At 41.1% G+C, this 22,543-nt stretch overlaps 2 protein-coding genes across 2 annotated transcripts; both read left to right on the top strand.

Annotated features, from left to right (window-relative positions):
* Positions 1–9,729: 9,729 nt before the first annotated feature.
* LOC308118884 (C2 calcium-dependent domain-containing protein 4C-like) lies at positions 9,730–12,685 on the top strand. Its single transcript, XM_080478559.1, has 3 exons — positions 9,730–10,118; positions 10,648–11,410; positions 11,522–12,685. The coding sequence occupies exons 2-3, from the start codon at positions 10,679–10,681 to the stop codon at positions 12,071–12,073; spliced, it is 1,284 nt and encodes a 427-aa protein (XP_080334685.1). The 5' UTR covers positions 9,730–10,118; positions 10,648–10,678; the 3' UTR covers positions 12,074–12,685.
* A 5,001-nt stretch (positions 12,686–17,686) lies between these two features.
* Positions 17,687–21,153, top strand: fem1a (fem-1 homolog a). The gene has a single exon (XM_080461879.1). It carries the CDS (start codon positions 17,864–17,866, stop codon positions 19,715–19,717), a length of 1,854 nt encoding a protein of 617 aa, XP_080318005.1. The 5' UTR covers positions 17,687–17,863; the 3' UTR covers positions 19,718–21,153.
* The last annotated feature ends 1,390 nt before the right edge of the window (positions 21,154–22,543 follow it).

Below are 22,543 nucleotides of genomic sequence, written 5' to 3'. Positions count from 1 at the left end.
AATTTAAGACTGCACAAATAATGTACAAAGCAATAAATAAACTGCTCCCTGTAAACGCACACAAACTGTTCAAAGACAGAGTGGGGGGGTTATAACTGTTCTGGGGGGTTATAACTTTAGAGGGAAACTAAACTTGAAACAGAATTATGCTCGGACCAATCAAAAAAGTACGTGTGTTTCCATTTGTGGGCTGGTTTTGTGGAATGGTCTTGACGACAAGATTAAACAAAGTATGAATATAACACAATTTAAAAATCTTTGAAAAATACAGAACTGAAAAAGGAGAATGAAAATCTCCCAGATGTTAATGGCACTTGTTCATTTGTTCTTTTTTGTGGGTTTTTTATATTATGTTTTTATAAATAGCTCGATTGGAGTAGTTTTTTGTTTTTTGTTTTATTTTGTGTTGCCTGTTTAGTTATTTTTCTTGGATTTTGCAATTGTCAGTGGGTGAAGAATGGGGGTAGGACTTGATAAGCCGAGACTTCTTCGTATCCCCTTTCAAACGAGTCAAAGTGTATTATATCGAAATGGGCTTTTTTTTTGTTTGTTTGTTTTGTTCTTGAATTATTTTTTTTCCTTTCCTTTTCTTTTCCATTTGTTTCATCTAATTTTAAATTGTTCATTCGTTCGAAATAAATAAATAAATCAAATCAAATCAAGCCATACCCACTGCAGATATGGATCAAGAAGACCATCACTGACTTCTTAAGCAGTTTTCACAGTAACACGGTAACCCACTAATTATAACCACTCTTGGTGCTTGCATTTAGTGTGAACATGTTTATTGAGGAGAGGAGTCAGCTAATCCATCTGTTGTCCAGGGTTTTTATCAGATCATACAGTGGCCCTGGTAAATGATGATCTGGCTCAATGACGTTGTCATTCAATTCAATCCAATTCCATTTTATTTATATCGAGGGCAAGTGGAACAGAGAAAAGTCCAACAATTTGACATGAACAAGCATAAGTGATGATGGAAAGGAAAAACTAACTTGAACAGAGAGAGAAAGCACAGACTGCAGGGGACAGACAAATGTTGGTTGTATATAATAGTGAAACATGGAAAGTGAGAGAGTCAGCTTCCATAACTGAAACTCGGAGCTTGTTCTACATGACAGGAGCCTGATAGCTGAAACTCTCCGCCTCCAATTCTACTGTTAGAAAACCTCCAGTAGGTCAGCATTCTGAGAACCAAGTGTTCTGCTGGAGTCATATGACTAACAGCTCTTTAAGATATGATGGAGTCTCGTTGTTAAGAGCTTTTTTTTAAAATTCTATTCTAGATTGAACAGGAAGTCAATGAAGAGAAGTGATCTGATCTCTCCTGCTGGTTCCTGTCAGGATTCTCGCTGCAGTATGTTGATTCAATTGAAGACTTTTTAAGCAGTTATTCTTTCACCCTGATTATGGGGGAATTGCAATAGTCTACTCTGGAAGTAACAAATGTAATCATAACATCAATTTAATGGGCATGTGACCATTGTTAATAGAAACAAATGAATATATAGTAGGTGCCTTCCAGTTGAAGTGGGTCAAAGGCAACAACTTCACTGCGTATATTTTTAATTTGTACATCTCAGACGAAATTAAAAAAAATAAATCTTGAAAATAAAATTTGTTGCCATATGAAAACATCATGTGGAATTATTGAAATATGTGACTCTTTTGCTTTTGTCAAACAAGGAGCAAAGTAATGTAGACGCTTTAAACCCAGTGACATTTCATTTGACATTTACTTTGAGTGTCCAGCACTGTTTCTCAAAGAAGATTTCAACGTCCAACTTTAACTATGCACAAAAATCAATAGGTCTTTTTGCTCAGTAATTCTGGCACACGGTGTACAAAAAATGAGCTGAAAGGAATTGATGGAGTTGCTATTTTCTCTGTGATGTGGGACCAATTTCTGCCTATCAGGCCAATAACAATGACAGCCAAATAACACCCAGCGGTGAATACACCCCAATGAAGGCGATGCTGGCTACTTTTACATTTCACCTTGTGATCTGTGCGCCCTGTAGTTAGACTTCATTTGCTCTCTGATAACCAAGAAGAACAACTGTAGAGTTTCCTTTTTTCCATTTAGTTTCCTTATCAGTCTGTAATGTCAGAGGATGACAGGTGCAGAAGTCATTCAAAGTGAGCACATTGACATTTCAACATCAAATGAAACTTGACTGTGACTCATTTAAAGATACAATGCAGCCCCAGTGCTGTCCCTGTAGGCAATAAATAGACTATTTTTAAAAAGGTGGAATAGATCAGCTATCATAGTAACAGCGTTCAGCCGCCCACAGGGGGTCTGTAAATAAGATGAAATATTGCAGAAATCAAGAAAGCAATTTTTTTTTCCTCCCAGTAAATTAACCCAGCAGTAGTTGTTGGCATGCAAACAAGCTGATATTCAGTATGCACAAGATTTTCAGCAGGGCTGTTATTATTAGCACCAGCATTGTAAGTTAAAAGAGATGAGAACATTATTGTGTTCTCATCTGTTTCGTAGCGTATGGTTTTGTTTATCCATGCTGATCATGAAATTTAGATAAAAATACAGGACTAAGCAGATTTTATTTTATCATCCAGAGGGATACATGAATATCTCCATCTGTGTAATAGCAAATAAACCCAATGTAAGCATGAAGTGCATCGCTCTATAGTTTGAACCAGAGGTGGGACCAAGTCTTTGTTTTGAATGATAATTGAATATCTACTCTGAGATCACAGTTGATTTCACTGAAATCCCTGATGTCAATTCCCCGGGTGGTCAGACAGGCGCTCTCTGTGCTTCCTGTGGACATGGACACATGGCCCGGCACATAATAACAGCTTGTATCTGTACAGAGCTTTGAACTCACTGCTGGTGTCAAACATCCCACATGATATTCAAATCCAGAAATCCTCTTAGTGGAGGTTGGTTTTTTGTTTTGTTTTGTTTTTTGCTTCATAGACGATCTCCTTGAGGCTTCAAACGCTGCATTATTTCAAGCTGAGTGAGACTTAGTTGATTCAAATGGAAAATGCCATAACTGAAGATGTAGCAGCTGTTTGTGATTTTCTTTCTGGTACATTTCACCTTTTCTTCTAAAAATGTGATGAGTTTGTGAACTCACATGATTCATTTCAACACTGTAGCTCTATAGACCTAAATTCAACTGATTGCTTCAATCGACTTCAATTACTAAGGCATGTAAAGTGTGAAATAGAGTTGTGAAAGGGCTGAGACACTGGACTAAATCAGAGTTCCATCCCGATGATGAACTTATGAAACTTGGATCATGATCCCTTCAAGATAAAATCAAAAACTGCAGGAGCAAAATAATTCTCAGGACTCATCACTTCCAGCTCCTTCAAGCCTGGGTTTTGATTTAAGGCTATTAATCATGCGGCCACCTTGGGTTCTCATTGGTGTCCTTTTTGCTTTGATGTGTATTTTCTTATATGACATATGGATTACATGTAACATCATTATGTCTTTCTCCTATGTGATCATATAATATGCAGTGTTTCAAAATCAGACCAAGGGTTGAAGTTCCACCTCATTATGATGGGGGGCTTCTGAGCAAAGATCAATGTTTTGTGCTGATTCTAACGTTTTGACTATTATCTTATCTGCTATTATGCACTAAATATGTAACTCACATGTTTGCCATTTCTTAAACGGTATATAAAGCCAGCCTGAACTTTGATGCAAGAGAGAAAGCATATTCGAAGCCAGCTTCTCCCCCAGACCTATTCCACCGGTCTGTGGTTTTCCTGATGCTGTTCAACATTAAACATCTTTAATTCAAACAAAGAAGCATCGTCGAAGCGGTTCTTTTTCAAGCCTTACATCTCAGCTGATTTCCCACAGCTTCTAATACAGACTCTAAAAGGATTTTTTTTGGTTATATATATTTTTAGTAGACAAGATTAGAAACTTGCCCCCCCTTACTTCCATGTCTGGTTCAGCTTGTTCTCAACTGGGCACTTCTCTAATCTGAATGAACATTGCTAATGAATTCCAATAAATGACAAACAAAGGCAACAATTTCACATATGATACCATTATTGTTATTACCACTCAGGATATTGTGGCACTCTCTCTCACTCTTTAGCTTCTGAGTGTGTGAGGCCACTTGAGTAGGGATGCTTTCTTCTGGTTCCTCTTGTACTGATCAGGTATGTGTTTGAATGTATGATATGAGGTATGATTAGGTTTGCATAAGCAAACAGTCATATCCTGATGCAGTTGAAACGTGTGACCGATACTTTTGATCTTACTATTCTTTTTTTATCGTATTATATACTTCCAATGCTGTCCGGTGGTTTTCACCATATTTGAAATAAGAAAAACAAATGACATCTACTGACGACTGAATTTGCTTTTAAGCTCCTTATGCCATGAGGCACAAAAACAGGATCGTTTTGTTTATTTTTCTTTATCTTTCGAGACCCTGCACGCTTTGACATTGAGCTGCCAAATCATTACTCACCAGCTTGTAGCTTAAGATCTTCGGATAAGGCAATGGCAGCTGATGCCTGATTGAATTTATAGACCAAGGCTTACAGGACTTGAGTTTGGTCTCCATTCCTTCTGATAATTTTACTTCAAGAAAAATGTCTTAGTCGTTGTGTCTATTACTTATTTGAGATGTGAAACAGCCAAACAGAAGAGACCTTTCTTATTCATCTGTGCTTTAGTGAGATATAAGTCAATGCACTTCTACTCAGTTCTTATCTTCTTCGCTGTTATTTGACTGTATTGAATGATCTTCTTCCGCCTCACTCCATCTCCTGCAATTTCTACTTTTACACTGATCATCTTCCCACATGGCCCCTTTATTACATCCATGACTTTTCTTTGAGTTCTTCTTCTGAGATTAATGGATGCAGTAAAGGAGGATGTGAATGAATCTTCTCTGAGGTCTTCCTCTTCTCCTGGTACCTAGCAGCTCCATCACCAACATCTTTAGTTGAATATACTCACTATCTCTCCTCAGTACATGTCCAAACCATCTCAGCCTTCTTAAGTTTTATGTCCAAGCTGCTCACTTTGTCCGTCTGATCTGGTCATTTTTAATCCTCCCCATCTGTGTCACTGAAATAAAAATTTCAGCATCTTCAGGCCTGCCACTTTGTTTAATAGTTTAATATTCTTGGTTAAATGAGTTTTGTAATGTGCAGTCTCAAAAGATCTTTAGAAGACGTTGGCATTCAATTTATTATCTAGTTTGCATTTAGCGATTTACTTTGAGCTATATTATTTTACAGTTCTTGACCAAGCCTTGCTTAAATAACGAATCTTAGATCTTCACACTTCTTAAACAATTAAGGATTAATACTTTTTTTTTCAAAAGTACAAGTTGAAGACCGCCCAGTTGTAAAGTGGCAAAATGTTTACCTTCTTGCTGTGAGGCAATAGTGCCTCACAGCAAGAAGGTAAACATGTTGCAGTTTCAGATCACCCAAAAGTGTGAGTCTGAATGACTATGTTTTTGATCTGTAAGGGATCCATTCCAATGCCTTTAAGTTGAATAGAGTGGCATAGAATATATGGGGGGGGGGGGGGGGGGGGGGGTTAAAAAAACAACAAATCAAAACAGAAACAACATGAAACAAACAAAACCAAACAACCAGTGGAGCTCTGAAGCAAAACCAACAACAACAAAAACCTGTGTGTAATAGAAGCTCCTAAGAAGAATGATCAATTTACTGCAATGAATTATTTTTTTTTTTTATCACCATCAAATGGGATTGGTGATTATTTAGATCAGTTGACGGTCAGCTGAAGTGATACGCGGAGCTTCGTGTGTGGAGTAACTGCTCCTGAAGATCGCATGCAGCAGAGACCTAATTGGAGCGAGAAATGATGTCTTCGATCCTGTAGGTTGGGTTGGAGAGGCTGAGAAGAATCAGATAAAGTGTGGAAGGCCTCATTATAACCATAAGCACACCAACACTGGTCCAATTAAAATGGACAAAAGTCATACCACCCGGAAAGCCTGTATGTGTGTCTGCATGCCGTCACGTTCAGTACGGTAAGTTGAATATTTACATGGGAGATTTTTTTCCAGATACTATAATTGCACAATACACTAGTAAAATCGATGAAATGGTAGAATTTTACACTTTTAGACAAATATAAAATGAGTTGTGATTTCTATCTGACATGTGGGTAGGCAACCGTCAGCACAATTGAACGACGACACTCCAACAACCACTGCACAGGAAACTTCAGAAGATTGAGTGACTGACAGAAATGCTCTTACACAAAAAATACATCTAAATCACAGTCTCGTGATAAAACATAGCCATGTGTAGTGAATACATGGTAGACAGGTTGAGTATGTTTGATAATATAAGAATTTTAGGGGGGGGGGCAAAATGTAAATGTACACATAAACTTTTTGAATGCTCAACTTAGATTGAGATTTTTCATATAGGAGCTGCATATAAATCTCTACATGGACAGCTGTTCACTGAATGAATCGTACCCTTGATGTACAACTTAATGGTTCTTCACTAATCTATAATTGGCTACAATCTACTCTGAGACAAAACAGCTTGAATGAACCACATCTTGGTAATTATCTAGAGCTGCACTTAGGTCTATGCAGACCTAAGTGGCTGCAGCACCTGACGTCTGAGTATTTGTCACACACCTGTCAGCTGATCTGATTGTTGTCGTTCTGAATGAAAGGCGTAGTCTTATTCCGGTCATCGATCCACCGTGCAAACAAGGGTTAAAAGACCTTAACTGCATCCACTGAAGACTGAAACTACAAACAATGCCAACTAGCAGTTGTAGTGTTAGAAGCCATCTAAGGAGGCAAGAGAGATCAACTATACTGGGCAACACGTGGAGCCTCATCATCGCCTCCGCAGGCAGCCGACACCACTGTTTCCATTTTCACATGTGCATTAGTGTACCTGTGTCTTTCTGCAAATGACGCTGTGAAACAGTCATTATGTTGGAATGCCACACTCTGTGTGTAGATACTAATAACAAGCTACTAAAGCCTGGTCTCTCCCACAACTCTGAGGGAATCATACATGCCTTTTATCATATCTGGGCTAAAACTACTGCATCTCCCTGTACCTGCATATCCGTCTTGATCAGGTGTCTCTTTGTCGGCTCCAGCTGGTGGAAAATACCGATTTCATTGCTTGTTTTTAAGGTGTTGAATGGGTTGGCATCTTCTTATTTATCTGAGCTCTTCCATGTTCAGGCTAAAGTTTTATCACCGAGGTCGCCTAATCAGATGGTCCTTAAAGTTGCCAGATCCAGACTAATAAATAGAGGCGACTGTGCCTTTTCTGTGGCTTCACCCAGACTGTGGAACCGCTTACCTGTTCAAGTTAGAACCACTCGGTCTCTTGATACCTTCAAGTGCTCTATACATTTCCTCATAGGTTTTGTCTTGTTTGTCATTTAAGCTGTTCAGCACTTGGTTGTTTTTAAATGTGGTATGTAAATAAAGTTGACTTGACTTGACTGAAGAACTAGTGACCAACTGACTAAGAGAAAATGCTCTAATGGAGCTTGTAGACCAACGTATTAGACTGTGACGCAGGTTGTACATATGTATCACTGACAGATCAACAAATCGCAAGTTAATGAAAACATAAGTCACTTTTCTAGGCTATGTTCGGCATTAAATCTCTGCTAAGTATGTTGTTTTAGGCAGGATTATTCTGATTGGGTCAAAGCAGAACATACAGTAACTGCAAAAAGTGTGAAGCATGCAAACATTAGAATATTAAAAGGCCAGCTAAAAGGTGACACATTTCAATGAGATATGTAGGCTCATTTAGCATTGTGTGCGTGTGAGTGTGCGTGTGCGTGTGCGTGTGCGTGTGCGCGTGCATGTGCACCTGTGTGAAAGAACTGAATTTATACTGTAAGATGGCCTCATGTTTGTTGGCCACTTTCAAAACCAGGAGAACATGGACTGGTCCAAATGACTCCTACGAGATGCCTGCTCATACCATGACAGCTCCACCTCCATGTTTAACACCTGGCAAAAGACACTGTGAGTTGAATACATTTCAATTGGCTTTCTACAACCACAAATTCATCCAAATAGAGACCAAAGACAATCCATCCCCTATTATTAGGTTTATTTTGGGTACATCTTCAATGCCCATACGTTAACTTATGCATCTGTTTGTGCAGGGCTTTCATGTAAGTCGTGGAAAGCATATGAAAGTGTTCCAGGTGTTATCATGATTGCTTAGTGGCACCCCATTCTGCATGACATGATTTGGCAGTTTTATGATCAGATCTGGCGCCCGCGCATGGCGTATTTGCAGTGCCATATGTTGTTTTGAAAACTTGAACAGAGACTAGTTTGGACTGAAGATGCACGTCTTAACATCTTAAAATCTCTAGTATTCAAAAATAGTGGTATATGTTACTATCAGCTCTACAGTTACGTGTCAAATGTTTGAATCCTATAACTTGCACTTATAGGACAGCAGCAGGGTGTAGAGTGTTTTTCCCTATAACATTAGGGCCTCATCTAATACAGAATAAAAGTATGTTTTGAGTCTTTGACGTATTCTTCAGTATTAGGAAGTTTACAAAAGTCAGGTAAATCTTTGAAAGTTGTGTAACAAAACAGTCAAAAAATAAAACTTGTTTTTGTGTCCTTAATAATGTCTCTACTAACTAATGAACCAACTATAACTAAAGCAAAACAAAACAAATATCCACTCACATTTAATAGGCTGTCAATGGTCAAGCAGGTTTAGAAAGACTTATGCAACATCTTTTCTTTAGTCAGCACACTGTTTCAACAACACCTCCAAAGATCATGTTATAGTTTAAACATGTGGAGGTTTAAACACCTCATTTTATGTGTCGTCTTCTGATCAGCAGGGGAGACTTTTAGAGTTTGTATCCAAACTACAGGAGGCAGCTTTGCCACAGGTCTTTGTCTGATCCACGGGCTCTACAGGACACACTTTGGCACTATATCAAAGTCAACAGCATGAGCATGGGGAGCATTATGAACAGGCAGTGAGCTTGTGAGAAAAAAGCCACAGACAAACGACCAAAAATCAAAATCTTTAAATAAAGTGAAGCACTTCTGTATTCTAACAAGCTGGTTGGTTGGTTGGTTGGTTGATAGATAGATAGATAGATAGATAGATAGATAGATAGATAGATAGATAGATAGATAGATAGATAGATAGATAGATAGATAGATAGATAGATAGATAGATAGATAGATAGATAGATAGATAGATAGATAGATAGATAGATAGATAGACAGTTAGACAGATAGAGAGAGAGAGAGAGAGAGAGAGAGAGAGAGAGAGAGAGAGAGAGAGAGCGATAGATAGATAGATAGATAGATAGATAGATAGATAGATAGATAGATAGATAGATAGATAGATAGATAGATAGATAGATAGATAGATAGATAGATAGATAGACAGATTAAAACACTTACTTTTGCACTTCATTTACCATTGGTTATCATGTAACTGAAATCAAAGTAATTCCACATTATGCATCCTCTTTGGAATATTGTGATCAGTTGGCGTTCAGATGTTAATAGCACAGCATATTGCCACTACGTTCTATCATCATTTTGTCACCAGAAGTCCAATTAAGGCGCATGTCTGTGAGTAGACCCTGTAAAACACTGTGCTTGGAGAATTACTCTCACGTGAATGTCACATGCGATCTCTCTCTCTCTCTCTCTCTCTCGCTCTCTCTCTCTCTCTCTCTCTCTCTCGCTATTTATCTATCTCTGTAAAAATCAATGAGGCAGTGAGATATGAAACTCTGTTAATTTGCAACACTTTGTGGATGAGAAAATTGTGGATTTTTTTTTTCTTTCTCTCCTGTAGCGCGCCTCCCTCGCGGGCCTGCGCGGAAAATAGTTTTATGGTAAACAAACATGATGGGAAGGTTTCAGGACCCTCTCATTGGCTCAGAAGTCAGAGACCCCGTCGTATAAAGCCAGAGTGGCTGATCCCGCAGCCCTTACCCGTTGGCGAACCGTGTGGACCACTCTTCTACTATCGGGAAAATACCTTTTACGCACAGACGAGGCTTGAAGAGCGTTCAGACGAGCGCACAGCGGATATCAATTGTTTTAAAGGGAAATAAGTTATTCAACCAACAGGTGGGTATATGCGATAGCAGGTATGAAGACTTAAGACACTAAATGTGGCTTGCTTGAAAGAAAAAAAAAGTTATTTAAAGCCCGTCTTTGTTCAGTTTAATAGTGTATTGCGTAATTAAAATTCCGACGGGTTAAAAGCGTGTTAATACGCACAACAAAACAAACGCATTGCTGTTCGAGACACCTGTTTGTAACAGCTCCAGTGCTTTGTTTTGTGAATAAAAATCGTATTTATATAAATTGACTGAATCATGTTTGACTGAATCATTTTTATTAGATTTATTATTGGATTTATGACAAGCGTTTACTGTTTAATTTTACATCAGTTGAGATCAGGGTTGTAAATTATATTTATCATTTGTATTTAGTTCTTTTGTCTTGATTTTTCCCTTTTCAAAATTGTGAAATGTAAGGTTCAAGTTGATGTGATCTAAGACTGACATTTTATGTGAACTTGTTCTGTCTATTTAGCATTTTTGTTGTCTTTGTTGTTGTACATTTTGTCTGTACCTCTCTCTTTTGTTAATAGAAAAACTGTGAGCAGAGGCGTCTGAGTGGGCATGTGGTTACTGGAGAAGCTCCGCAGCTCTGTGGAGGGCAGTGGGACAAAATCGCAGCCCCCACAGACAGCAGAGGCCATTCCTGTCTCTGTTTATGCCAATGTCCTCACTCCAGAGAAGATCCCTGACTTCTTCATCCCACCTAAACTGATCTGCTGCCCACCAGAGGAGTCTCTCACCCCAGAACCTCTCCATTGCTCCACCCTGAGACCCTCCGCCTCTGACCATGCAATCTGCAGCCAGAGCCCCAGAGCTCGAAGCAGCAAGAACCCCTGCAGCCCCCGCCTCTTTGCCCGCAACCTCCAGAAGTCAGCCAACCGCCACATCATCCAGATCGAGAGCGCGGATGAGCCATGTGCCGGATCAGGAGACAAGGGCAACACTGACGTGAACACCAACGCTGACCCCCAGTCACAGACTGCAATGTCTCTACCATATGTCCCCAAGGCTCAGACTTCTTATGGCTTCTCCACCCTGGTGGAGTCTCCTCACACCCGACGCAAAGAAAGCCTTTTCCACAGCGACCCCAACAGCCCCCTCACCTCCCCGAACTCACAGAGGCGCTCCCAAGGGGGGACCCTACTGGCTCCAGCCGACCCCAACCCTTATCGCTATTTCAGCGGAGGTGAGAGTGACACCTGCTCCTCGGCAGAGTCATCCCCCTTTAACTCCCCTCTCTTGTCCAGATCTGCTTCTCTCCTGCGCTCTATTACCCAGGAGACACAAGCCAAGGTGAGGATTTCTCTTACATACTTCTGCTCTAATAGAAAGTTGCTTCTCTTTATTTGTCTTGGCATCAGGTTTCATTCTGTTTGTTTACCGGTTGCTTTCCTCTCCCTCAAGGTGTCTCGTGCCAAACGCTCGCTGGCACGCCACAGCTCGCTCTCCACAGATGAATGCAGCTCAGCAGACAACAGCCCCAACATGCAGCGCCGCCGCACGCGCTTCCCGCCCTCTCCCGCCTTCCGTGGATGTAAAAGCAGTGGCCCGAGGGTCGCGGCGTCAGACCACCTGCAGCGCGAACACACTGTCAACCTCCACAAGGGGGGCACACTGCGGCTGAGCACGCACTACGATCCGGAGGCGGCCCGGCTAAGGGTGCGTGTGCTCACTGCCGAGGCCCTTTACGACAGGCAGACGGACCTTAAAAGCATCAACTGCTGTGTGGCGCTCTACCTGAACCCCGGCAAGCAGCAGAAACAGAGGAGCACCATCATCAAGAACAGCAGGAATCCGGTGTTCAACGAAGACTTTTTTTTCGACGCGCTGCCCCAGGCACAAGTAAAGAGTCTGGCCATGAAGATAAAGGTGGTGAACAAAGGCACCAGTTTGAAGAGAGACGTGCTGCTCGGAGAACGAGAGGTGCTGCTCAGCGAGCTGCTCGCCGGCCTTTAGGGAGCTCTTGTGAGGACTTTGGAGATATGCATGCAGTTCCACATCTCTCACCACTTTTTTAAGCCAAATCGCTTAAAAAAAAAAAAAGCTTTCAGGAGAAAGCACATCTATTATAAGGAAGTTGTATCTTTCACACTGTGTTATATACGTCAGCAGACTGGAAATTCAAGGCCTCTGAGGAATCCCCACTTACGTACAGTATTATCACTAGTAATCGAGCCCAGCGTTAACAATGGCAACCCACAATAACCAACAACATGACCATGAAATGTCAACTGTGGAGCTGTGGTCCTTCTTTGTGTGTTTCTCTATTCTGAGTATTGAGCTACAAAAAGTGTGACTTTCTCTGATGAAGCATTGTGATGTGCTTCAGTATGATATCACTGTTCTGAAATAAAGATTTAGTTCAAGGTGAAAAGCTGTATTTTTGTAGCACTGCCGTAAAAATACATTGTGAGATTTTGCACGTCACTGTGGAAATAAATACTACCTTTGTGTACATGACAGAAGTTATATTTGGGAATTAGGTTTTGATTGCTTGGAGTCTATGTATTGTTAATGATGGCTGTTATGTGATATTCTTTTCACCCAATAAATTAAAACACCAACCACATGTTAATTCGTCTTTTTTCAACCCTGCACCTCTGTCTTTCAATAATTCACCAGGATATAGAAAAAGCTCTCGATATTTAAACCCTGTGTCGCTCCCCAAAGTTTTCCATTTTTGCAAACAACGCTAAGGTTGCGTTCTTCAAGACAGCCACAAGCCGGGTGTCAGTTATGAGGCTTTTAATCCTGGGTCTGTGCACACAATATCCTCTCATGTGTGTTCTCAGACTCCCTGTTTAATTTCAAAAGCACAGTTTTATCTTTTTTAATTGAGGCCATCCTCTCGTGGGTTCAAAACTGTTATTAGGATTGTAGGTGGTAGAATCTTTGCTCATTTAAAACAAATGGTGGTGCAAGCTGTCATGGTGTAGAAATAATTTATCTGTATAATGAAATTACATCTTGATTTATGTGTTGAATTGTGTGCAGTACTTGCTCAGAGTGATACATTAGAACGTATCTGTGCTTACAGGGGTAGGTCTGAAGAAATATAATAAACATCCCATTAGCACACAAAACATTCATCATACTGAGAGGTATGTCCTATTATAACGTTTTAATAGGACATGATCCAAATGGTCAAATGTGGATTTGATGCCTCCTCTACTGGTGAGAGGGCAGAATGACATACTCGTGAGCACTAAAGTAAAATATCACCAGGACATTAAAGCTTTTTTAGTAGTCTCGTAAATTAATAGCTGACATGCCCTGGGTTTTTCCTGCCCTCTGACCATCCAAGACTGCTGTGTCCTTCAGAAGGAAAGAAAAATAGATTTCATTAAAGAAATGTAAACACTCTTGAGAGCACTCCCAGCCTTGTGACCGAGCGTGAGCTGCAGTCAACACCTTTCACATAGAAAGTACTGAAATAAGTCTCAACGAGCACCCGTGTGGGGCACATTTATGTGTGAGTATAAAGGAGATGAATCTCCTCTAGCCTTGAGAGCAGAGAGATTAAACTGGGAAGAAAAATTAAGCAATTTAATTCAGCTTCTGGGGAAACTTAGTCTGGCAAGCTACTAAAAACTTGAGCAAAATGTGAGTACACTGTAAAATTAAAACGTTACCAGTCAGTAGTATAATGGACACAATCGATAACGTTTTTATCTTTACTAAAGTTTGTGAAAACACGGTTGGGAGGGATTTATGATCTCACAAAAGGTTTTGTGCTGGCTCACCGCACTCTTATAGATTTTAAGCCCGTCTCTTGAAAAAATTCATTACTTTTCATAAACCAATCAAGATCAGGGTAAAGTCTGACTTATGGTAACTGATTAATCCGATGGTGGGTGGATTACTTGTATTTACTTAACAACCCAATGCGGTGAAGCCAATCAGTTTAGCTTGTATTTTAGGGTGTTATACTTAAATGGAATGGCAGATATGGCTAATGTGAATCTCGGGGCTTTACATCCCTTTGTTCAATACCATATTTGAAGCTGAAGACAAACAAAAAGAAAATCTGTTCAAGGGCTTTTATATTCCCCACCATGTTTCACGTTGAGGACTGAAAATGACTGCATTTCTGATCTTTATTATTTATTCTATCACAAATTTCTTATTACAGCAGTATTCAAATCCCCAGGAGTTAAGATATGCTTACAATATGATAATCCCTCAAAGCTCAAATCTCATCACTACCAATACTACATTGCCATTCTGAATTTATGCATATGGAGCGTTTCATTTTCATACGGTGGGAGAGGGAACAGGCTTGTTTAGCTTTATGCATGTCTGTATTCAAGTCAGTACTCTGGCTACTTGTTTTGTGTAGGAGGGTAGATGGTTGCATTTGCCCTTAGGCTGTTCAAATCAGTGACCGTCCATCATAATATAATACAACTCTGTGTTGTAGTATTTTTTAAGTGGCTCAATGCAACTGTTGTATTGTCTCATTTGAAGAAAAAACAACAAATTCCATGGCGAGACAAGACCAGGCGGACACTCTTTCGATTGGGGACTCCATCGCCTGACAAGTCAGAACAGGAAGAGCTGAAAACGTAACTGTGATCGACACACCAGTGCAGGAGCTGACAGCGATGTTTACTACACATATCCCAGCAGCGTGACGATTGTCTTCATTCTGGCATTTTCAACATACTGAATGATGAAGACTGTTTGGTCCTGAAAAAGGACTTTTTTTCAGGACCCATTCCAACCCTGGGGAAAAAAGGAATTGAATCTTTAACTTGTCCTTTATCCCTGAAAATGTGGCTTCCTTCAGCATGCTTCTCCAGTGGGATGAAGTTTATTGACAACATTAACATCTTCTGGAAATGTAAGGACCGCTTTCATAGGGTTCATCCAAGTGTTACTATGTGGTGCCAACCTTTGTCATGCACTTGGGATAACTCACTCCAACAGGAACATGATGATAGGCACCAAGGGCAATTTTGAAAACAGCGAGAGAGTCTATTTCTCTGCCTTGTGTGATCTTTTCTCTCCACTTCACACAGAGAATACAAACAAAGTCTCTTTCTCAGTGGAGGACCCAGATCATGTCTGTGTTTCATTTAAAGTCTCCATCTCAAGTGATGCGGCAGAGATAAAGCAGAGTTTATCAGAAAATGTCACATTGATGAAAATTCAAATACACTGTTTATCTGCCACATTGGTTAAAGCTTGAAAAATAGAGTGTCGACTGGTAGAAAGCAGGTGGTGAAAAACTAAACTACAATTTCATTAAGGCAAGTATAAATAGAAAATGTGCATCTAGAACTTAGAGCTTATCAACAAACACAGCAACAACGCATGCAACTGTTTACTTTTCCACATCGGTCCCTCCTGAACTGTCATCTAACATGAAACACATGAAATGATTTTGTATTCTGTTCTAATACTTCAAGAATTATGACTGTAACACCTGTACTTCCTCTCCCAAATATTTTGGTTAATCTGGTACATTTTCACCTTCTAAATGGTGCAGTTTTATTAGATGTTATTTGTTAAATCTTTACCCTCAACATTTAAAAAAAATAATAATAATGTTTTAACTGTACAACACCAGGTGTATCAAATACAGTTGGTCAACGGCTATATTCAGATTTTTCTACATTTTCAAAAGGCCCCAAGAGGCATATAAAACTTTTTTAATTAATTAAATCACTTTAAAAAAAAAAAAAGTAATCTGGATGCATCGGTCATTAACAAGTACATGCCCATTCAAACCTGCACTTTTTTGTTTTTCGCTAAGATTGTTGAAAAGGCAGTTTTTATAAAACTTAATGCTGTTATAGCACAAAAGAATTACTTTAAAGGTTGTTTTTTTTCAGTCCACTCATCAAAGAGCTGAATAACATTAATGTGAGCAGTCCAGAGTATTGGTGGATCTTAATGCTGCATTATATGCAGTAACTATAACATACTGTTTGACAGACATGAAAAATGATTGGGACTTTCTGGCACTGCGACCAATTGGTTTAAATATTACTTGAAAGAACAGGACTTTTCTGTGTCAATAGGTAATTATGAATCTGTGCGTATGAACATCACTAATGGAGTTCCATTCCGTCCTTAAGGCTCTTGTTTAACATACTTGCTCCCTCTGGCTCAGATCATGGAGCATCACAATGTATCTTATTATCATTATAAATATGACATATAACTTTATATTTCAGTGTCAGCAGATGACCACGACCCTTTACACTTGCTGAGTGCATAAATTGCATAAATGAAAATAAGTGGATGTGTCAGAACTTTTTTAGACACAGCCCAGGAAAGACAGAGGTCTTTGTCCTCAAAGAAGAAAGGTTAACAGACAGTGCCTATCTTCACTCCATGTACCTTAAAACCATGAATCAATCCGGTAACCTGTGTATTTATGGACACAGACCTGAAATCGAACAACCTCCATTTGAACCATCTCCGAAAAACATTGTCAAAATTAAATGAATTTTGTCTTAACAAGATTCAGAGAAATGTCAGAGAAAGTGTTCCCAGAGTTAGAAGAAACAAGGCGAAGCAGCTTTTGGCTCCTCGCCTGTGGAACAAACTACTGAAAACCTGAGGACTGCAGACAGTCAATTCAATTAAATCAAGCCTTAAAACAGTGGTATTTGCTCAGGCCTTCCAATGAAAAACTAGTTATTTTAATCCATTTATTTCTATATAACTTATTTCATTCTGCTTGCTATGCACTTTTTTTTGGTATCTCATTTGTTTCATTCTATTCCTCTTCTTTATATTCTCATTGTGCTATTTCATGATTTGTAAAGCACAGTGAACTGCATTGTCTCTGAAAAGTGCCTTTTGATTTGTCATTTTATTGATTTATATTTAACTAAAATATTACATACTGTAACTTTTGACGTTGAACAATGTATTATTCTAAAACATCTTCACAGTAGTGAAGCTGCCAGATAAAATCCTCATATCTTTAACAAAACAACGATAATTGCTAAACTTTATTAGTGATAAAACTTATAAAGCCAATACAGTAAAATTTCAAAACATAAACAACATTTAAAACGTATTTTTGTGTTGAACTCTTTTCTGGCATCATTATTGCTCATGATTTTAACATTTTATATCTATAATCATTATGTACAATACAATATAATTAACTAACTAACCGACTACTTCGGAAACAGAGTCTTTTTTTTCTATAATAATAAATTAAGCCTTTTGAAATCAAAATAAATAATATCATTTTATTTATGACATTTTGTCAAGGATTTTTAACATAGAAAGATTATATTTCGGGTGGTAACAAGGATGCAATCTGAGGCTATATGCAAATATTTTAAAAAGTTGTAATTCTACTTATCGTCCTGCATCTTTTACTAAAGATATTATACCTTTAATCCTCTTTTTTTGAGGGGGGAATTTGGTTCGCGAACCTGTCATCAGCTGGCTGAATCGAACAGCTGGGAGGCCCTTTAACCCACATGCATTATGGGACTTATAGTTTGCTCTGAATGAAACTGCCTCCCTTTCCCGGAACTGAAATGCTATTGAAAACTACACTACCCATAATGCCTCACCGATAGCGTATACATAGGCCTGTCAAACAACACAAACGCCATCTTGACAGCACCCGCAAAATGGCAGAAAGATGTGAAGCTGAAACCGAGTTCAAACTCAGATTCCCGTACTCGGCTTTCTGAGACCAACCTGTCCAGTTTCTACCTAAGCGAGAGGTTATGGGGTTGTTGCCTGGCACCGCAGCACAGAGCCGGTAAAATGGATATAACGACGGCGGTTTTCAACGCGGCTCGAGATGGTAAGCTGAAACTTATCCAGAAGTTGCTGAGCAACAAAACTCCTGAGGAGCTGGAGGCGTTAGCCGAGGAGAAGATCCAGGGAGGGACCCCGCTGCTGATCGCCTCTCGGTACGGCCACCTGGAGGTTGTAGATTACCTTCTCGAACACTGTAAGGCCAATGTTGAACTCGGGGGCTCGGTTAACTTTGACGGCGAGACCATCGAGGGCGCCCCGCCGCTGTGGGCGGCTTCAGCCGCCGGTCACCTCCCGGTGGTGAAGACGCTGCTCAAGCACGGTGCCTCGGTCAACAACGCTACGTTAACCAACTCTACGCCGCTCCGGGCCGCTTGCTTCGACGGTCACCTGGAGATCGTCCGCTACCTGGTGGAGCACAGAGCCGACATGGAGGTCGCCAACCGCCACGGCCACACCTGCCTCATGATCTCCTGCTACAAGGGCCACAAGGAGATCGCCAAGTTCCTCCTGGACCGCGGGGCTGACGTCAACCGCAAGAGTGTGAAGGGAAACACGGCGCTTCATGACTGCGCCGAGTCCGGCAGTCTGGACATCATGAAGATGCTGCTCAAGTGCAATGCGCGCATGGAGAGGGACGGATACGGGATGACCCCGCTCCTGGCTGCCAGTGTCACGGGACACACCAACATTGTAGAGTATCTCGCTCACCAGCCGCGAACCTCCAGAGAGGAGCGCGTTGATGCACTTGAACTCCTCGGGGCAACTTTTGTGGACAAAAAACGTGATCTACTAGGGGCAATGAGGTACTGGAGAAGAGCCATGGAGCTGAGGCAACCAGGGGACAAAGCTGGACCTCTGGCCAAGCCTCCGCCTGGCCCCCCTATTCCCGCCTATGGCTGTGCACAAGAGGTCAACACTGCAGAGGAGCTTGAGGCTTTGATCACAGACCCTGATGAAATGAGGATGCAAGCCTTGTTGGTGCGTGAGCGCATCCTGGGGCCATCCCACCCAGACACTTCATATTACATCCGCTACAGGGGAGCTGTGTACGCTGACTCTGGCAACTTTGAGCGCTGCATCAGTCTATGGAAATATGCTTTAGACATGCAGCAAAGCAACCTTGACCCTCTCAGCCCCATGACAGCTTCTAGTTTTCTCTCCTTTGCAGAGCTCTTCTCTTTTGTTCTCCAAGACCGGGCGAAGGGCACGCTGTCGACGCGCCTCACCTTCCACGATCTGATGACCGTGCTGGGAAAGAGCGTCAGAGAGGTGGAGCGAGCCGTCGCACAGAGGGACAACCCTCCCGAAGCTCCTCAGTTCACGAAGGCCCTCTCCATCATTCTGCACCTCATCTTCCTGCTGGAGAAGCTGGAGTGCAGCCCAGAGCAGGAGCATCAGAAGAAGCACACAGTCTATCGCCTGCTGAAGCTGAACCCGAGAGGTCGGAGTGGCTTCACACCTCTCCACATGGCTGTAGACAAGGAAACTACATCTGTCGGCCGGTACCCCGTCGGCCGCTTCCCCTCGCAGGCGGTGGCAGCGCTGCTCCTGGAGTGTGGAGCGGACGTCGACTCGCGCGACTGCGAGAACAACACACCACTACACATCGCTGCTAACAATGGTTGTCCAGAAATCATGGGCCTGCTCATGAAGGCTGGGGCTCACTTTGACGCAACAAATGCACAGAGGAAGACAGCCTATGAGCTGTTAGACGAGCACGGCAGTGGGCATCCGGCCCTGTACCCGCTGAACTACATCACCCTTCAGTGCCTGGCAGCACGTGCAATAGAAAAGCACAGACTGCCCTACAGAGGACTTATCTCTGAGGAGATGGAGACTTTCATTGAGCTGCACTGACTTCCACTTTTGAAGAGGCGCCCCTGCACTGTTCTACCTGTTCTCCCCCAATAATTTCTATTACCTGCCTCAAACTTTCTCCACAACGCTCGTCTGACGCCCCCACCCCCCTGGCTTTACCAACTTTTTGTCAGACCAAATCATAGCAATAAACCTAAACTCCGGGGTTAAAGCTCCTGTTGAGATTGGGTCAATTTTAACTTTACTCTAATGTAAAGCCACATGGACTTTAAAGGGGGTTGTTAATTTCTACTGTTATTTAATTCTGTTTAAACATTTTCATAAAGTTCTTATAGGCTGTCACGTCAACTGTGTGCAAAGTGGGTTTCAGTATTGTTGATCAAAGTAGCCAGATAACATGGAAGCTCACCTGAGTTTTTTGCAGCTTCATCCAGGGAGGAAGTCTTTGAGCAAACTCAACCAGTCGGGTTTTAATGGTTCAAAGATATCCTCTGTTATGTTCTGCTGTTAAGGGTGACGTATGAAAAGCACTGTGCCAAATGTTCTGTTACAAACTGCTGACAAAAAGAAAAACCTCTTAACTCGTGCTCCTAATTTTAAGCAGAATTAAGATTATGGATACATACGAGTCCAACTCCTGATGATCAGCAATGTTACTTAATATTTCAGACTGTGACCGTACTTGTCGGCATTAAGAGCCGTTACCTAACCGAATGAGCCTGACAGTGTGTGGTTTCACTTTGACCAAGTAAAATAAAATGGAAAGGACTAATTGTTTGGCTAACAATACCGAGCCTCCACACACATTTATAGCCTATACAGTTGCTAATATTCCAATAGAAGGAAAGTTTTCCAAGAAAAAAATACACTGCAAAATTCGATTTCACACTTGCTTCTCTAAACTTGATAAAGACTCAAAGAACTGGAGCGCTTTTGTTGACAATAAAGAACTACCAGTGGAATTTCTGAACTAAGAATGTTTTCTTAAATCGCTGCCTTTGTCTGTGAATGAGCATTTTTTAAACTGGAGCCTAAAGTGTGCCTATGTCGCTCTTCCCGGATCAATGGCATCTGCAGTTTATTGTCAAATAAAGCAGCTTCAGAGAGTCGGTGAGGACGGCGGCACAGCTTTGGCCCTGTTGACACAGACACAACTGTTCATGTGTCGGTTGTGTAATAGGGTGGATTCTCCTTTTAATATCGGATGCAGCTCCAGGCTCTCCGGTCATCTCTGCGTCTTAGTCTTATATTTATTAGTCCCTCTTTTTTGTTTGTCTTGCATTATCACAAATGTTTTGTCTGTCCGTGCAAAGCACCACCAAGTCCAATGCACACCGAGAAGCTCTGAGGGAATTCAAAACACCTCACATTGTGACTCTGGACTGTCGCTGCCTTTCTTTTTCTCAGCCGATTAACCGATGAGGACTTGAGAACAAAAGTGTGTTGAAGGTACCTGAATAAAATTCAGTATCACAACAGTATTTTATGTGTGGATGATCTCGGCTTTTGTGTGCCTCTCCTGCATGCGTGAAATCCTACATTGCAATTTTTAAATCACTTGTTCCGTGCTCTGATTTACCACTAGTTCTTCAGTCTGAGTGCAGCTGCTTACAGGGACTTCTCTCGGTTTGTAGGAATCATTTCATTGAGGATTGAAAATGTTCCAATATAAAGAAACAACCAGGTTCAAAGTTAGGCGGCGGAGCACACACACGCACAATACTGTGGGATGTACATCATTAAAAAGGGCACCAGCGCGCACACATTTCAGATATTTATACCAAAGACGGGCTTTGCGCGACTCACATGAACTTGAGCACGCTGAAATAAACCATAACAGAAACTTGATCTTTGTGAGTGCTGCACTCTTCAAGTATAAATAGCGTGCAATTAACGTCACTGCTGCGGGGCAGAGGTAGAGACGGAGCACTTACCCGGCTAATTTTAGGGGTCTTTCTCCCTAGCTTCGGTTCTGAAAATGGGAATAGTGTAATATTATACAGTCAGGCAGTTCACGGGGTGACAGGCGGAGACAGCACACGGACAACAGACGCTGCTTTATTCTGACAGGAAGCAGATGCAATATTAGCCGTATGATGCTTGAGGCTCAGCCTAAATGTTTATGATCTGACAAATCTGCCATTGTTGCCGTGAAGGCAGCAGGTGGTAAAGTTAGCTGAGGAACTCCAGTCAGCACCAAGTCTGGCTCCTGTTCACGTGACAACGTGCATGTGATCCGTGTCGAACAAGAAGCTGTAGAGGGGATTGATCCTGCAGCTTTCCCCTTGAGCTGCTTGGAATTATAGAAACTGTTTAGAGAAAGGAAAAATATATATGTGTATGTTTAATTTATGGGATTTAGATTCATAATCATCACAAGGGAGTCGAATTATCTAAAGAGATAAAAAGATCTGTTATAAATTAAGGAACCGGCTCCCAGTCCAGTAAGGAAGGATGATGCAGTCTTTACTTTGCTTGGCAGTAGCACGAGATCAAATGATTATAAACAAAGGATGATGGGCAGACACACGTATAGAAGAAATCACAAGTTACATATTCCGGCGAGGAATGTGGGAGTATATGGGGACGGAGGAAATGGGGGATCCTGAAGAAAGAAAGAAAAACCACTAAAACAAACATGATGGTGGTGCTATACAATAAATCATCTACACTTTCAATAAAAAATCTAACATGATTTTTAACACTTTTCTTTTTAGACCTATTTGTCCATATATAAGATATTGGGTATATTTTAAGAAGTGTTTTTCTTCTTCTTCTTCTTTCCCCATTATAAGTTGTTTGCAATCAAAGGAAGAGTCAGGATCCTCCGGTGTTCACGTGTTTGACTGCAAGTTAACGCATCGT

Source organism: Lipophrys pholis, assembly GCF_963383615.2.
Source record: "Lipophrys pholis genome assembly, chromosome: 1".
Taxonomy (NCBI): domain Eukaryota; kingdom Metazoa; phylum Chordata; class Actinopteri; order Blenniiformes; family Blenniidae; genus Lipophrys; species Lipophrys pholis.
This window is presented reverse-complemented; position numbering and strand designations above follow the sequence as displayed.

Excerpts from the sequence above, each read along its gene's own strand:
- LOC308118884 (XM_080478559.1), top strand. The coding sequence starts at position 10,679 with ATGTGGTTACTGGAGAAGCTCCGCAGCTCTGTGGAGGGCAGTGGGACA. Across the intron at positions 11,411-11,521 it reads CCCAGGAGACACAAGCCAAG|GTGTCTCGTGCCAAACGCTC; the intron begins GTGAGGATTTCT and ends CTCTCCCTCAAG.
- fem1a (XM_080461879.1), top strand. The coding sequence starts at position 17,864 with ATGGATATAACGACGGCGGTTTTCAACGCGGCTCGAGATGGTAAGCTG.